General features: G+C 40.0%; 1 protein-coding gene and 4 long non-coding RNA genes across 7 annotated transcripts; 4 read left to right on the plus strand and 1 right to left on the minus strand.

Annotated features, from left to right (window-relative positions):
- Positions 1 to 337: 337 nt before the first annotated feature.
- On the plus strand, positions 338 to 1,578 carry LOC135346976 (uncharacterized). The gene is made up of 2 exons (XR_010398164.1): positions 338 to 388; positions 1,456 to 1,578. It is a non-coding gene; the product is annotated as an uncharacterized LOC135346976 (long non-coding RNA).
- A 2,393-nt stretch (positions 1,579 to 3,971) lies between these two features.
- Positions 3,972 to 5,121, plus strand: LOC135346951 (uncharacterized). Its single transcript, XR_010398152.1, has 2 exons — positions 3,972 to 4,955; positions 5,049 to 5,121. It is a non-coding gene; the product is annotated as an uncharacterized LOC135346951 (long non-coding RNA).
- Positions 5,122 to 9,705: 4,584 nt separating this feature from the next.
- On the plus strand, positions 9,706 to 12,694 carry LOC135346952 (uncharacterized). Of its 2 annotated transcripts, XM_064544732.1 has the most exons (8): positions 9,706 to 10,887; positions 10,946 to 11,018; positions 11,083 to 11,198; positions 11,255 to 11,398; positions 11,737 to 11,856; positions 11,905 to 11,998; positions 12,044 to 12,227; positions 12,289 to 12,694. In XM_064544732.1, exons 1-8 carry the CDS (start codon positions 9,745 to 9,747, stop codon positions 12,455 to 12,457), a joined length of 2,043 nt encoding a protein of 680 aa, XP_064400802.1. In that variant the 5' UTR covers positions 9,706 to 9,744; the 3' UTR covers positions 12,458 to 12,694. The 2 variants fall into 2 exon arrangements, with proteins under 2 accessions (XP_064400802.1, XP_064400803.1); XM_064544733.1 differs by lacking the exon at positions 12,289 to 12,694 and having other exon boundaries at positions 12,133 to 12,194.
- A 1,813-nt stretch (positions 12,695 to 14,507) lies between these two features.
- On the minus strand, positions 14,508 to 14,906 carry LOC135346954 (uncharacterized). The gene is made up of 2 exons (XR_010398153.1): positions 14,826 to 14,906; positions 14,508 to 14,746 (listed from the first exon to the last, which is right to left on the minus strand). It is a non-coding gene; the product is annotated as an uncharacterized LOC135346954 (long non-coding RNA).
- Positions 14,907 to 15,209: 303 nt separating this feature from the next.
- LOC135346955 (uncharacterized) lies at positions 15,210 to 16,731 on the plus strand. 2 transcript variants are annotated; one of them, XR_010398154.1, is made up of 3 exons: positions 15,210 to 15,399; positions 15,510 to 15,688; positions 16,481 to 16,731. It is a non-coding gene; the product is annotated as an uncharacterized LOC135346955 (long non-coding RNA). The 2 variants fall into 2 exon arrangements; XR_010398155.1 differs by having other exon boundaries at positions 15,536 to 15,688.
- The last annotated feature ends 1,086 nt before the right edge of the window (positions 16,732 to 17,817 follow it).

Below are 17,817 nucleotides of genomic sequence, written 5' to 3' on the forward strand. Positions count from 1 at the left end.
TACTCCAGAGGCAAGTAACATAACCTGCTCTATAAATATCACCGATCAAATTCCTAAAGGTTGGCCATTGACCATTAACGTTCCTTGTATATACACTAGTTTAAGAATACTTAATCTGGTACGATATGCTGATGTCGGTCTCTTGATGATTGCTACACTATTGGTTATCGTTGGTTTGGTTTGGTGTTGTGTTAGGCATATAATATACAGAACAACTGGGGCACAAAGATATTGCCAAGTTCTCCTTTCACAGCTGCCTCAACCCAAAATTTCACAACTTTCCATCCTCAATTTACTGGCCTTCATATAGGTGGTGCCAAAGTGGTCCTGATGATTCTCTTTTGGATCTGTCGGCTTTGCTAGAGTTCTAGCAAGGCCATTTAAAAAGGTAAGTGTCTAGCGTGACTTGAGGTATATGTAGGTGCATGAGTACTTTTCTGTATCGATATATATAATCATATGTATATAAACTAGTGGGCTTCTGCACCACATAATTATATTGAAACCTTGTGTGCCCAGCTGCATTTGCCTTGCAAGGGTTTCCCCGTCATCATTGCCTCTGCCTCATACTTGGGCTGGCTGATTGTACGGCTTCCATGCAGAGCCTTATGGATTCTTTTACCCTCTTTTCATTACGTGCAGTGAGGATGAAATCATGCAGTTTCTGAAAAGCGGTTTCTATAATTGGCATAATTATAATTATAGATATAATTATATACATGCATGGGAAGTATAGCATGTATATATAGCATGCATGAGAAAAGTGCCTCAGATGAGGTATGCATGCACTCTACAGGACTTATGCACTCTACAGGACTTATACCTGCAACTTACATAATTATATATATCCGTTAGACGTTGTCAATCAACATTGTATTGTATTGTATAGTCAAGCCTCGAGGGCAAGGTTTGCGCATGCATGCGCACTGAGTTAGACACTATAGTCTGTTTTATCGGTGTCCATGTGATTTAGAAGCCCTCAGCCACTTGTAGTACACTCGCTATATGCTCGGGATACTAAACCAGTACCTTTGGGAATCTATAAATCCCCAGTGTCTAACTATTATCAGGAGCACATCTTACTATGCATATAGTATTGCGGACTCAATATCGTCCATTAATTAATCACATTTCCTTGTTTATAATGTGCCAAGTGCTCTGTGTGAGGCTTATTAACGCCATTTGATATAATATTTATAATAGTGAATATCATTAAGTATACAGTGAATAATGTTTGCAGCAATGCGATAACAGCTGCACCTCTGAGAATAGCAAGACCTATAGTGGTAGGTATAGACCCATGCATGCATGGTTTGCGGTTTGTATGGCAGGAAGATACATAATCCGCGTATAGTATAATCTTCTCATGTGCTCCTGGTATTATTATTTGTTGCCTATCAAGTACAAAAATAATTATACACAACCAAGCCAATTATTTTTTGATTCCTTCTTTAGGTCGTCTCTTTGGATTTTAGTAGTGTGATGTTGGGGACATAACTGAAATTGATCACTTTTACGAAGCGTTGAGGCTCCCTGATAACTGTTTCGCCAAAAACACAGACAAAATTGAATTGGTAAGTATAAATATAGACATACGTAATTATAATTATTATTTTCTGATAAATTAAGGTAAAAAAGAAAATGGACGAAGTGATTGACAGTACACACATTGACTTTGTTGTTGTTGGGCCACTAATAAAGGCATCACCAAGGAGGGTGATAGGTAAATTAATAACATCACACACTTTAATTGTACGTATAATTTTACGCACATGCAGTGAAACTGCTCCTAAGTCATCTATTCCCTGATAACTACATGTACGAGCGTAAGAACACATGTCTGCTCATTATTCGTCCTGTGAAGGTTGGCTCAAAGAAGCTCCTCACCAATCAGTTTCGCCTCTATGAACCCCCTAAACAGTACGTTAGTAGCCAATCACAATCAATTTTGTCATTTGGAATGCATTGTTTGCAGGCAGTTTGAATCAGTCGCGCGCCTTGTCACAATTGACAGATAAATTTGGAAAAGAGCAACGTATACGCACAGTCATAATCAACAACATTTCCTGTGTATTTGAGTTTGCAGTCTATAAGTACATTCTTAATCAGGAAACTAGCTATGCCGAAGCGGACCTAATTGATGTTTGGACTTCCTGACTATATAGTGTAGCAGTAAGTATATGTACCAATGCAGATACTTCTATATAGATATAGTACTTACGCTTTATTACTTTGTGTCTATAGTGTATTGACTGAACTCGTGTATTATATATGTTTTGTAGGAGGGAGAAGTACATTGTGTTGTCTCACCTTTTAACCTGCTGCGCATGCGCACGGACGTCTAAAGCCAAATGTTTACACTTAGCCTCGAGACCAGGCCGAATTTAATTGAACTTCGACCTCATTCCACGTGTGTTTGGTACGATCTTAATAAGTCAGTTCTCTGAGTCACTGTACTATCCAAGAGATTGCATGGCGGAACATAACTATGTTTGAATAAGATTTGCCATGGCGACCAGTATACCTTCCACACTCGCTAGACTACTTAGACTATATATACCGAGTCTTACAAAGATTTGCTTTGAACATTAAATATTGTGTACATGATGTTGACTTTTACTGCTTGCATACATGTGCTTCATAATCCATTAAAACAATACCACATTAATCTTTGTCACTCTCAATTATATAAGCCGAAACAATGGAAAGCAGATCATTACCCACTATTTGAGTTTCCCTGTGATTGCATGCAGCAAAATTAAAACTGTTCATCATGATAAATGTGTGTATGAAAGCTATAGCTATGTAGTTTTATGTTAAGTAGCATTGGAACCTCCACCGAGGCATCAGCACCCGCAGTGCTTTCATTAGTCTAAGATCTATATAGGTGCAGTAGAGGTTTGAGATAGTACACGTTACTATGTCAGTCTGGTGTGAGGGAGCATAGAGCTATTCTACAGTATTGTGTATTTTGTATTTAAGTAGGAGTACTGTGCATGATGAGATATCTGATTAAGTGTTTACCTCCCTCCCCGGCTTCGTGACAATTTGGTGGCTTTGTGACACTATATATAGCCTATTATATAGCTAGTTTATATCAGTAGGTTAATTACATGTACTTTGGAATGGCAGTGCGTTTGCATGTTAATGCATGTGCTGTGGAATGTTGTTCACTCGACATGTTTAAACTAAACGTGCCACACCAAGAAACTGACTGCAAGGATGGACAGATGGCATATTAATTTTAGCCTTTTCTGTTTATATATCAAAATCCATGCTGTAGGCCTATACGTGCGTGATGAACATTCTCTATTTGAAAGGGTGTACTATTTACACATTTCACTTCACTTTGTCCAAGTGAGTACACTGGTACAGTAACATGGTAGACGTGGATAAACAATGCAGTAAGTACACTACAGTACTACAGTACTACAGAGAAATGTATGGATCGGCAATGTAAGCCATCTTTGGCTTCACCCTCAGCCCCTCGGAGGTAAATTTTGATGTAGTGGACAATCCTGTTTTAATACGGTAAAACTGGCTGTGTGTGTGTGTGTGTATATTTCCAGCTGTTACTGTATTAACTGCTCAACGGTTGCAATGCGACGACTAAACTCTCGGACTAAACTAACATTTAGCCTTGAATCTGTATAATTCAATCCGTTGTATGACGACCATTACCAGAGTAAATATTTATCTACAGGAATTAATGCGATTAATGCGCATGCGCATAACAAGCGCTTTATTCTGCCCCCACTTTGCCCTTCATGTTTCGTCATTAAAAAAAAAAAGCTCTGTGACGGTGAAGCTCTAAAAATTCCATCACGCATCACAGTGCACTATAGCTTGCTGACAGGCTGAAAACATGGCAGAAAGTTTCCAAACTCTGAACAACCTGCTAGACAACAGTGAAAAGAAGAAAGGTGAAGACTTTTTCAGGGATCAATTCATCAAGTACATCAGCTCAACCATGTGCTCAATGTGACAGTGGAATTCCTCAGAGGAGGTGGAATATTTTGTTTTCCTCCCTCTGACAATTTAGCGATTGAGAATCAAAACTTGCAAGGGGATGACGTATATGAATTTGGACCAGGTCAAACAAACTACATCAACAATTACTGTGCAAGGATCATTTTGAAGACAGAATATTTTCCTATTTACATTCTCATCCATGGTATTTCTCTGATTCTTCCTCACTATGTTTGGACTTCCATCCACAGAGGAGATTTTAGAAGTTTCTTTTCTGTCGTGAACAAGCTGGATCACCTGAGGGACGAATCTGGAGAATACGATTCTAATAAATTTGATCTTGTCACCAGGCTGGAGGAAGCGTACAGTGGACAAGGAATCTTCTTTGGTTACATTCTTAAGTTGGTATGTCAGCTTGCAGTGTGCATTGGGTCCTTGGCTTTCACTGCTTTGTTCTTTCTTGACTGTGAACTAGCATTCAGTTTCTGTTGCCCGGATGTGAACATTTGCATTACTCCAGAGGCAAATAACATAACTTGTTCTCGAAATATCACCGGTCAAATTCCTGAAGGTTGGCCATTGACCATTAACGTTCCTTGTATATACACTAGTTTAAGAATACTTAATCTGGTACGATATGCTGATCTCGGTCTCTTGGTGATTGCTACACTATTGGTTATCGTTGGTTTGATTTGGTGTTGTTTTAGGCACACAGAACAACTGGGGCACGAAGATATTGCCAAGTTCTCCTTTCATAGCTGCCTCAACCCAGAATTTCACAGCTTTCCATCAGTAATTTACTGGCCTTCATGGTGCCAATGTTTTGAAAAAACTTGGCTAAGAAGGCTATGTTTTATATTCACGCACTATCCTGAGCTGCACCTGATGCATTTGATGAGGCTAGGATTGAAAATGATATGAATTTTCTTGTCTTAATGCTTTTTCGTGCTGATACTGCCCATGGACAAATCTTCAAAAGCATACAAGTGAGTACCAACCGGTATATATATTGTAGATAATAAACACGCTAACAGCTGTATAAATTATACGCATACAATAATTATAGCATACACATGCAGATAAGCAAGCACTTGAAAGCTCTCATTGGAAGAGATAACCAGCAACTACATTTATTCTCTGAAGTTTTGCCAGGTATAATTAAACGTACTGGGCCCTGTGGCAGAAAGTACAAGTGGTGTGAAGGTGGCATGTTCGATCTCTTTTATTCTTTGTTCCTAGGCCCGCTTTTTGATCCTTTCATGCTTTCTGTATGCGGAGGAGAGTTGGGTATGTCTGTTGGACGGGGCCAAGGGGTTAAATACTCTAACGTCAAAGTAAGTTCTTTCAAATGTTCCTCCCCAAAAACCGTTGGCTGCTATATCTAGCCGTGCTCCATCCTGGCGGTTGGCTGATCTGAGGCACCTCTCAGAGCTTCCTGTGACACAGGTTGTAATTCCGGCTCTGTACAAACATTATTGCACACTTCTGTTAGGAGGGTGGCTGTTAGGTCCCTGATCTCGTTGTGCCTGATTGAGGGGAATCCTCCCCTAGCACAGGACATGGCATGTTCCACTGATAAGTTTTTCCACATTCACATTTTAGGGGCATGTCTGCTGGAGTCCAGCCATATCTGAGGGCTAGGGCATCTTGAAAAGCGCCCTTGTGGAGTGCAAAACCGTGTTCCACCAATGGTATGGCAGTGAGCCATGTTGATGCTCCCTTCTCTTTTGCGAAATCCATCGCTCTCCTTAGTGGGTCCGGCAAGGCCTCCGAGATCCTATTCGCTTCAGCAAGGCTATTTGCTTGATTTTGTTGATGAACTTGTCTCTTGGATTCCAGCTGCTTCGAAACAATGGTGGGGCCATAGTTAGCTGAGAGAGGATGTGGTCACAGAGAGTCGACGTGACTAGAAGGGATGATGCTATCTTATAAGCCGCTGTTCTTGATGGAATGTCTATCCCAAGGCCACCAAGCCTTGCTGGTAGAGCAAACAATGTGCACTGTAGGTCATTTGGTGGTGGTCTTCCTGTCAGTGCTGGAAGATCTGAGCTAAGCGCATTGTCAATAGGCTTCAGCAGGGGGCCTATATCAGGGGTGGTGCGACTCAGGTAGGTCCATTTGCTCATCAGACCATGGGTGACAGCAGAAAAGGCTGCATGAGGTTGTAAGTACACTACACGTCTACAGTACTACGGTAACATGGTGACCTCCTTCACCGGCCTTTGAAAGAAGGCCTGCTATCGACTGCTTGCGCATGCGCCAAATTATTGGATTTTCCCCCGTAAATATTCCTATAATACTGGATACATCAGAGAAAATATCCTAAAAGTCATACACAGAGCTATATAGCTAGCTAGCTAGAGACAGAGCTGTGTAGGTTTGTTGTACTGCTATTTTCTTCTGATAGAATCAGTAGCAGTAGTATAGTAGACTTTCACCAAAGTTAGTGTTAAATGGGCGTGGCCTGTCCATATAGAGGTTATGCAGATCCGCCCACTTCCGGCCAAAAAGGGGTGTGGCCACATAAAAACTCTTGGAAAAGAGGCGTGGTTACATATGTCCGCCATTTTGAGTGGCAAAAAGTACCTTGATACATAGGCTAAATGCTAAAAGTTGAGCTACGGTTAGAGCTGCTACACTGTTGGTAATGCAATCAGACACTCTAAAGGATCAAGACTATCATTGTATTGCTTTCTTCTATATCTAGAATGCCATAGTTGATGGGTAGCTGCAGTCAAGAGAAAGAATGGGGAGCACAAAAGTTTCAAAACTACCGTTTTGTTATTCACTCTATCACAGGCAGAAAGAGTCAAGACGTTCTCTCTCCAGAGATACTGAACATAAACATGATATAGAAACAGAAATCAGTGCAATAAACAAACATTTTCATGTGTGTGCAGCTCTATAAATCTACAATTCAGTCAATTGGTTTGCATGATTTATCCATTGTCTTGTTGCTTATGCTCCTTTTCTTGACATGATAGCTTTATAGCACCCTATTCTAGTTCTTGAAAGTAGTTGGAGACTCTCCCTGCATCACACTCAGCCATAGTAGAGCTGCAAACTTTTGCAAATAACATTGTACTGCTTGCCACTCGTGCTTTTTGCCACTAAAAATGGCGGACGTATGTAACCACGCCCCCTAATTAATGAGTTTTAGGGAGTTTTGGCCGGAAGTGGGCGGATCTGCATAACCTCTATAGGCTCTTATATCAGCCGTCACTCCTTTCAGACGATCGTCATCCACACTGTTGCAGGCTGTGAGTCTTTTGTTAACATAGCAGGCTAAGGGTAGCTATCAGAGAATGCTATCCGATGGGCTAGAAACCTTCAATCGAACTTTCTATCTACTTCCTTCAATCCACTTCCTTTCGTTGTGATGTCATAGTTTTACTGGATATTAGCGCATGCGCAAGCAGTCGATACCAGGCTAGCCTCGATTCCAGGCCGCTTGAACAAGGCGGCCTGGTATACTAACTTACTATATGTTTGTTCTTCATATCTTTACCTTACTTAGATTTAGATTTATATCTGTCTACCCGTTTGTACTTACCTTAACTACTTTCGCCATAAAGGCTAAAAAAAAAAAAAAAAAAAAAAAAAAAACCTGGTATACCTTGTATGCGCATGCGCGAAATAATTGACAACAATTTCATCATACAAATTGTAAAAAACCGGACAAAGTTACAAAAGGGAATAATACGTATGACAATGTGACCACAATGGCAGCTTTCAGAGACACTAATCAAAGTAGAATTATGCTGCAGCAGTGTTGCTTCTTCTAGCTCTGTTTATCAAAGAGACAGTTTAAGAAAGCCTCCCAGACAGCTAGAGCTGGCAGCTAGGAAGAGTGGTGGACTCTTTACTACATCAGTAGATCTTGAGTGAATAACTTCCTGAGTGTCGAGTTAAAGCTTATTAAAAGCTTTCAGGAGTAATCATTAGCTTCTTTATCTTCAGCAATGACTTCTTGTCGAACATAAAGGCAAGATTTAGTAGCAGAACACTTGCTTGGTCTATATTACCACAGCCTCATCAGGGGACCCACAGGAACACATCATGCCTTTCCTATAACATCTGTAGCCTTACAGTGTAGGGTGTCGTTAAGTAGAGACTTGGCTTGATACAATAAAGGGCGTAAGAACTCAGTCATCTTTGCACAATACTTCTATGTAACCGACTGTAAAATCAGAATACAAATAGTATACGGTTTATTTTACTGACAGTATCCACAAATACACGGATTACCCCCTTTTTGGGGTAATGTACACGCATGCGCATACAAGGTATACCAGGCCGCCTTATTCAAGCGGCCTGGAATCGAGGCTAATACCAGGCCCACTTCCCTAGTGAGAAGTGCGGCCTGGGATCGAGGCTACGTGAGGTATAGCCTCGAGGCTAGGTGAGGTATGGATAAACATTTTTTTCTTTTTTAATACTGATGAATATATATACTGAAGTCAAAGGTGAGACAAAAAGCAATGTAAATAAAGCAGATACTAAGTAAATTAAGAAAAATATTAGTGTGAGTGGTTCAGTCATTGTTGCTGGGGGACGTTGCCCTCCCAGCAGGCTAGGGAGATGTCGATATTCTCTCTTATTGGGTGGTGTTTTGATGATCGGCTTCCCTGATGCACATTATGGCACTTCTGAGGATGGAAAAGGAGAGTTTGCATCGAAGCCAGCCCATTATTATGCCGTGATATGGCATTTCTCGTTTTTGGGCTAACATGTCAGCAAGTCTTTTGTAAAAGGTCTGTCCTTCTCTTCCCATGCCTCCGGTGGTTGATATTACCAGCGGGATGAAGACACCGTGTTCTATTTCTTTGGCCGTATGCTCATTTCTTTTCATCTTCATGTTTTTTGTAAGCCGTGGAGAGCCTTCCCGATCTGTTACTTGGAGCATTTAGGTGAAAGACCCTGACATTAAAGTAAGTGTCTTGTCTAGCAGTCCAGAAGCCTCTTGCGCGTATGTCCAATCTTGCACCATCGGTTGCATTCGCTGAGGCCAGGTGAAGAGTTTCTCCAGATAGGGGTTGGAGGTTGGGTTCTGTGGCCACGTTTGAGCACACCTCGGTGAGCAGGTAAGCCGTCGTATCTCTGATCTCATTGTGGCGTATGGTTGGGTGCATGTGGCAGGTCATTGCATGGTCAATTTGAAATGCCTTACCACAGTTGCACAGCCTTGGTGTATTTGGTAGTACCCATCCATATCTTAGGCACACTGCATCTCTAAATTCCCTAAGTTTATGCACTATACACGTCTACAGTACTGCAGTAACATGGTAGGCATGGATAAACAATGCAGTAAGAACACTACACGTCTACAGTACTACAGTAACATGGTAGGAATGGATAAACAATGCAGTAAGAACACTACACGTCTACAGTACTACAGTAACATGGTAGGCATGGATAAACAATGCAGTAAGAACACTACTGTACTACAGATCTATACATTAGAAATGTACAGATCGGCAATGTAAATGCATTCCAGCTGTATTAGCTGCTCAACGGTTGCAGTGGACTAACTAACAGCTTTAGCCTTGAATCCAATTAAAATACGTAATTCAATCCGTTGTATGACAACCATTACCCAGAGTAATCCAGTAATCCCACAGGAATTAATGCGCATCATGCGTATAACCAACCTCGATTCCAGGCCGCAGGGAAAAGCGCGAGGCTAGCGTATAACAAGCGCTGTGACGGTGAAGCTCTAAAAATGCATCACGCATCACAGTGCTGGACTACAGCAGGTTGCTGACAGGCTGAAACATGGCAGAAGCTTTCGTGAACAAGGACCTGCTAGGCAACAGTGAAAAGAAGAAAGGTAGCTCCACTGTTGTTCTAGAAGACTTTTTCTGGGATCAATTCATCAAGTACATCAGCTCAACCATTCTTGCTCTGACTGTGCTCAATGTGACCGTGGAATTCCTCAGAGGAGGTGGAATATTCTGTTTCCCTCCCTCTGACAATTTTGCAATTAAAAATCCTAACTTGAAAGGGAATGACATATATGAATTTGGACCAGGTCAAACAAACTACATCAACAATTACTGTGCAAGGATCATTTTGAAGACAGAATATTTTCCTATTTACATTCTCATCCATGGTATTTTTCTGATTCTTCCTCACTATGTTTGGACTTCCATCCACAGAGGAGATTTTGGAAGTTTCTTTTCTGTCGTGAACAAGCTGGATCACCTGAGGAACGACTATGGCGAATACGATTCTAATAAATTTGATCTTGTCACCAGGCTGGAGCAAGCGTACAGTGGACAAAGAATCTTCTTTAGTTACATTCTTAAGTTGCTATGTCAGCTTGCAGTGTGCATTGGGTCCTTGGCTTTTACTTCTTTGTTCTTTCTTGACTGTGAACTCGCATTCAGCTTCTGTTGCCCGGATGTAAACATTTGCGTTACTCCAGAGGCAAGTCATATAACCTGCTCTCGAATTATCACCGATGAAATTCCTAAAGGTTGGCCATTGAGCATTAACGTTCCTTGTATATATACTAGTTTAAGAATACTTAATCTGGTACGATATGCTGATCTCGGTCTCTTGGTGATTGCTACACTATTGGTTATCGTTGGTTTGGTTTGGTGTTGTGTTAGGCACACAGAACAACTGGGGCACAAAGATATTGCCAAGTTCTCCTTTCAGAGCTGCCTCAACTCAAAATTTCACAGCTTTCCATCACCAATTTACTGGCCTTCACATAATTGGTGTTGCCAATGTTTAACGACTGATGATTCTTCGCCAAAATGGCAAAGGATATGTACTTTTATATTCACGCACTATCCTGAGTTGCACTTGAAGCATTTGATGAGGCCTAGGATTGAAAATGATACGAATTTTCTTGTCTTAATGCTTTTTCGTGCTGATACTACCCATGGACAAATCTTCAAGAGCATACAAGTGAGTGTGTACATTGTATAGACATAAACATATACACTGTTGTATACTTAATGCACAGATAAGCAAGTACTTGAAAGCTCTCATTGGAAGAGATAACCAGCAACTACATTTATTCTCCAAAGTCTTGCCAGGTATATTACAGTAAAAAATCACATGAAGTGAGTATTCATATAATTTTTTACCCATGCATGTTAGCTATAGGAGCAGAAAAAGGTTTTCACAGTTATTTCTATAATAAAGAATTAGAAAGTCCAGAAGTAGGTTTATTTGAGGATTGCACAAAAAGTCTGGGCAATCTAAAGTATGTTGAGGTTAGCCTATGTTATTATGAATTCCATGGCACATAACAAGCACTTTAAATTCACAGGAATTGGATTCCAAAATGCGAGGTTGTATCTATAACTATGTTAAAGCTTTTAAACAACATCACTCCCTTGAGAACAACTTGGCTATTGATATCTCTTTTGGATCTGTGGGCTTTGCCAGAGTTCTAGCGAGGCCATTTAAAAAGGCAAGTGCTACATGTAAAGCATGCATGACTTGTGGTAGGTCAGGAATTTTCAGTATCTATAATCAGTTTATAGAGTTGGCCACCGGGCCACCACCAACATATTGAACTTGTGCATACCCAAGTACATTGGGCTTCCCAATTAGTTCGAATTCCCCATCACATTGCCTCAGCTAATACTTGCTTGGGCTGGCTGGGAGACCTATAATTGTGGTGAGGTAAGTTCAGTTATTAGTAATACCAATCAAGACTTCGAAAAGCGGTTCTATATATACACTATATTACCCACCAGTAATCAGTATATATACACCAATTAGCAATAATTTATTGTTTTGCTTTAGGTCGTCTCATTAGATTTTAGTAGTGATGTTGGGAAACCAACTGAAATCAGTGATCACTTTTACGAAGCGTTGAAGCTCCCTGATAACAGTTTCGCCAAAAACGATGCCAATATTGCATTGGTAAGTATGACATAATTATAACTAACATAATTATAATAATTGTATAAGGTAAAAGATAAAATAGACGGAGCGATTGGCAGTGATCACATTGACTTGATTGTTGTCGGGCCACTGTTAGAGGCATCACCAAAGAAAGTGATAGGTAAATTAATAACATCCCATGCACACTTAACATAATTATATGCAGTGAAACTGCTCCTAAGTCATATATTCCGTGATAACTACAAGTGTGAGGGTAATAAGAACACATGTCTGCTCATTGTACGTCCTGTGAAGGTTGGCTCAAAAGAGGTTGGCTCAAAGGAGGTTAAGCCGAAGGGTGACTCAAAGAAGCTCACCAGTCAGTTTTCCCTCTATGAACCCCCTGAAGAGTACGTTTAGTAGCTGAATCACAATAAATTTTGAACTTGGGATGTATACTGTTCTTTGCAGGCAGTTTGAATCAGTCGACTTGTCAGTGCTAAATAGTGATGGAACAGTGAAAGAAAACTCTGGAAAAAAATGTACAATCGAGATCAACGAAATTTCCTGTGCATTTGAGTTTGCAGCCTATAAGTACAGTCCTAATCAGGAGACTTCTGCAAGTTCACAAGTTGTCTGAGGTACTTCCAAGTTGAGGAATCCACAAGAAGCGACCTAATTGATGTTTTAGAGAACTATATAATAGTAGCAGAGGTCTTATTTGTGGTTGTATAGTTATATATACCAGATGATACTTTTGTACATTTTATAATTATGTGTCTGCAAAAATTATTGTAGTATGCATGCTGGCTGAACTCCATAGCTAGCTGTTTATGTTGTGTATTTATAAAGTGATAAGAAGTTGTTATCAAGTGCATATCAGATATAAGAAGAATTAAGATATCTATGTTTGCTTCATGACAATTTGATTTTAGACTTGAACTTTTGGCATCGATCGTTTTTAACAACAATCATGGTCGATTATTACCCACTATTTGAGTTTCCCTGTGATTACATGTACAATGCAGCAAAATTAAAAATGTTCATCATGATTAATGTGTGCATAAAAGCTAGCTAGTAGTTAGTTATGTTATGTAGCTTTGGCACCTCCACCGAGGCATCAGCACCCACGGTGCTTTCATTATTAATTGGGGCCTGGATTTCCAGGCCTATATTAGGAATTAGCGGCATATTCAACTGGGAATGAATTTCTGTACCTATATCTTCGTTGTTATACAAGTAATATTTACCATTTTGACTTTGTTGAATAGAGAATTAGGTGAGGAATGGAATGGTGTTGAATTGGTACTGCTATAAGTACTAAGGAAAGTTCACGACATGTGATAAAATTAGTCTCGCACCAGCCCCGATTAAAATAGGGTCTGATAGTAAATAGTGGTCACAAATAATATTATTCATGGTTGATGACCACATTGTGGTTACAATAATGTGAAAACCACAGTTCTGCAAATAAATTTATATGTACAGTTATAGTTGAGAGTCCTCGGTGCTCAGTGCTCAAATCAGGATGGATCTACACATGCAAGAAGGAGAGAAGCTATAGCAACTACTCAGAGTCACTAGAAAGATCTAGACTGAGCTTAAACCAGGCATGTTATGTTTCAAGGTTCTCAACAATGGCATGGATTCAGTTCTCAGAGAAAAAGATGCAAATCAAATCTTATTTGCAGTACTGCCATGCACTTGAATATGGAATGCTGGTTTCAGGTATAGATGTAGTACTAGTAGGAGACATCCTTGAAGCTAATTATCTACAACTCAGCTCTTGCTTCTGTACAACTACCCATGGAACTTCTCTCTCTTTGTGATCTTCTGGGATAGTCTTAGGGCATAAATAAGCCATTGCATTTAGCTAGAAACTGTAGCAAGTTGGGCAACAAGAGGCTGCTTTGCATAACTATCTTTCTTTCTTTTTGCCTCCAGTTGACCGCAGCGGTTAACACGCCGAGAAATCTTCGGCGTGTCGACACAACTTGTACATAGGAAGTTCACTAGACCCATGTTATCGACCTAGCGTTCAAATAGAAAACATCCGGGGCTGGCTGTGCGAGACTAGGATAAAATGGCAAAATTTACCGGAATTTATGTCTATTTTTCTGTACCTCTCTTTGGCTTATAATTTGTCTTGTATTGTAGTGAGTACTGTATATTGTGGAATGGGCACCCTTATTTGACTGAACAAAGCCTTATTTTGGCAGTAGCTGTGATGTTTAGTCTATGTATTTACAAATTGACATTCGTACATGTATATACTGGTCATACGTTATTATGTTACTACCGTCTTGTTTACTTACCCATGGGTGATATATACTATAGGGTTGGAGAATGAATACCTGGACGACTGGGACACTGGGAAAAATCGGTTTCTAGCCGTAAGGAGCTTGAGTGCACTGGCTGCAACAAGATGCTGTAGTGATGCCACAAGGACTGAAGTTCACAGTCAGGTATGTATAATATTATATACAATGTGTATTGTAAACCTAAAACTCCCCTCGTCCCTTTGCAGTCAAATCATTCATTGACATGGTAGGGGACCTGTTCATCCTCCCTGACGCAAGTGCCTTTCTGAGTGAGCGAATCGGCTAGAACCCTCTCGAAGTGTTTAACTACATTTCTATTTGATGCACATAATTATTTTTTTACGTGTGATCAAACAACCATAATTATAATTATGAATCGAATCAACTATAATACTAAGAAGTATAACAGTGTGAATACACAATACGCTAAAGTGATCAAGCTATTAATTAAATTGTTAATTTCCCTCGTAAATCATCCATTCATAGCTACAACTTTGTTGCTCAAAGTCAGTGCAGTTACATGATGCTGGCACTGCTAAATATCTTGAATCCTTCGTCTTCACAAACAGAGGCTTAGTGGCTTCTCTCGATCTCAGTAGAGTGTTTCTCTGATTAATATTAAAAGGGACAAATATTAAAATGGACAAGCAAGCTATACAAATGTAGACTGGTATTTTGGACTTATACCTTCGATGCTCATCACTGCTCTTTAGCTCTAGCTCTTCTCAAGTCTCATGTGCTTAGCTGTCTGTCTGCTCTTAGCCTCGAGACCAGGCCGATTAAAATACGTATTTTAATCGGCCTGGTCTCGAGGCTAGTCTGCTCTGTAATCTGTGCCTAGACTGGGACTATATCTACCACAATAGCACTATAGACCCATTGCAGTGACGTAATTAATAATGATGTCATTGGAATGTCAGCCATTTTGAGGTACAGACCTTTGCAGAGCAGAGGAGGCGCGAAGCACTTAATTAACCTTTGCTAATCAGGTCTCTAATTGTTTTTACACTGCAGTTTTACATGTGTAGCATAAATCAGACATAAAGTCTTCTATCTCTGCATGCAATAGAGCGGTTGCATCGCGCGTCATCCACCCACACACAAAAGTTTTTGGAGGACAACCTCCAAAAACACAGGTGTAAACAATGTAAAAGTACACGAAGAACTCGACACCATTTGGCACAGTAGAACTATGATCCAGGATACAGAGTGCTCTAGTATTGTAACTGTAAGTTTACCTTAGCTTACAGAGAAGGCTGAGGTGAGAAACTTGCATGCATCATGATGTACAAACTATGGAAATCCATTGAAATTCACTAGCTTTTATTCTCACACATTTATATATATCTCAGTACAAAAATAAATTGTCAGGTTTTCCTTTGCTTGGTTCTTGACAGTGTACTAGCTGAACAAGCTGAGCTCTGTGTGAAGATGGTTACCATAATTATGTTCAAGTCAAGAGGATGTAGGAGTGCCCGATCATGCCAGGCATCGATCATTGCTGGCTGGGAGGATTGTGTGGGACACAATCACCACAATATTAAATTAATGTAAGTGCTCTTTGTGTACTATGCTGTAATTACAGTGCCAACTCTGACTGAATGCCATTATTTAAGTCCTCCAACGGTTGCTGTAATTAAAAGATGTGATGTCAGGCCCAAGGCAGTAGGTTTTTCTTTTATTATGTACATGCATTTGACTCGTACCGTAGAGCTGCTGTAAAATACAGAGACAAAAAATCAAACCGTATATACAGTATAGATCCACTGCATACTACTAAAAGATTGCACTCAACACTATAATATAACATTTTTGGGAAGTTTGTAAGCTGTAAACTACACTTAACTGCACACTCAGTTTGAGGTGGTAAATTCAAAAAAATAAGTGTAACAGTTTCCTTTGATAGAGTGGTGCGGGGGCCATTGTTTACCTGTTACACTTAGCTATACATGTATCTCAAGTATTATTCTATCTCAAGTACTTTTTTGTCTAAGTATAATATACACAGTTGAGTTCAAGTAGATGTTCAAGTTAGTAGATGTGACCTTTGCTTGTTCATCATTCGTTCGTGGTTAATTCTAAAGTATTATTATGTCTGGCTAAATTATGTGTGTTGTGCAAGGCGCTGACTATGGTATTCAATAGAGGAGATAGGGCATGCACATGCAATGTGCATGCCCTATCTCCTCTATTTATAGCTTAGGTTTGCAGGGGTGGCAAAATAACAGCTGAAAATTTTTACAAAAAAAAGGTCAACTGTTATTTCATATCCGTGATCTCGTATAATTATACAGTATATACCTCCTTTGAGTGCTCATGATTACATAATTTCTCCCACACAGAGAATGATGGAGACAAGAGTCAAGATAAAATTGACATTGATGTATTATTATCATGTGTCAGTACATGTATTAGTTATGTGCTCAGTGTACATACCTTTACCGACATCGTCTCTGGTCTCTGAAACATTAAATTATGGGTTGAGCAATTAATGAATGTTGGTTGACTCAAGATTGACAAAAAAAAGAGTAAATAACAACAAAAAACACTGCATCTCTTATTAATTATTGAGCTTAGAAGATGACAGAAGCAAGCATCCAAATCTTTGTATATACCATATCATCGAGAGGAGCACACCCTGTTATGTGTTGTATGTGCATACATCAGAAGGTAATCAGAGTACAAAAGTACGCTATATGCTCCCCTGCCATTATGATCATTTAGATGTACTGTGTATGTACTTCATATAAAGCTGCTGCTGACTAGATCTAAAAGGCAGCTAGCAGATTTTGCCAGATATAGACATTGATCTATTCATGCACTCCTGATCCATAATTTTAATATGATAATTTATAAGCATGAGAGCTTACATTAAACTCATTTCCTCTGCAGCAGTTCAGGTAGGGGTCCTTTGATCGTCTATAGCTATTAATGTTGCTTAATTCGCTTTCTCTGCTAAGAGAGCAAAGCTATAAACTGAGAGTTCTGTGCAGCCGTATGGCGCGCCGTGTGTTTCAATAACAATGTCTGCATATACATAAGAGTGTCCTGGTGTGAATATACCGACATAGCATGCACGTGCAATGATCGCCTTATGCAGTGATCATGTCTGCACATGCAACTATTAGTCTCTGCACATGCAGTGATCATGTCTGCACATGCAACCATTAGTCTCTGCACATGCAGTGATCATGTCTGCACATGCAACCATTAGTCTCTGCACATGCAGTGATCATGTCTGCACATGCAAAATGTGTTCCAGCCGAGTACTTCAATGGCAGATTCGTCTTCATCCATGTCCATATCATCTATTATATCCATCATTAATTTTTAATACATCTTTGATACACGTGCTTTAAATAGAGCTGCTGCATCAGGTCAAAGTATATGTTTCTCAATGGGACTCAGGTACACCTATACTGTACTGCATGTGCAGAGATTAATGGTTGCATGTGCAGACATGATCACTGCATGTGCAGAGACTAATGGTTGCATGTGCAGACATGATCACTGCATGTGCAGAGATTAATGGTTGCATGTGCAGACATGATCACTGCATGTGCAGAGACTAATGGTTGCATGTGCAGACATGATCACTGCATGTGCAGACATGATCACTGCATGTGCAGAGACTAATGGTTGCATGTGCAGACATGATCACTGCACACGCAGAGATTAA

This window comes from Halichondria panicea, chromosome 13 (assembly GCF_963675165.1).
Source record: "Halichondria panicea chromosome 13, odHalPani1.1, whole genome shotgun sequence".
Lineage (NCBI taxonomy): Eukaryota > Metazoa > Porifera > Demospongiae > Suberitida > Halichondriidae > Halichondria > Halichondria panicea.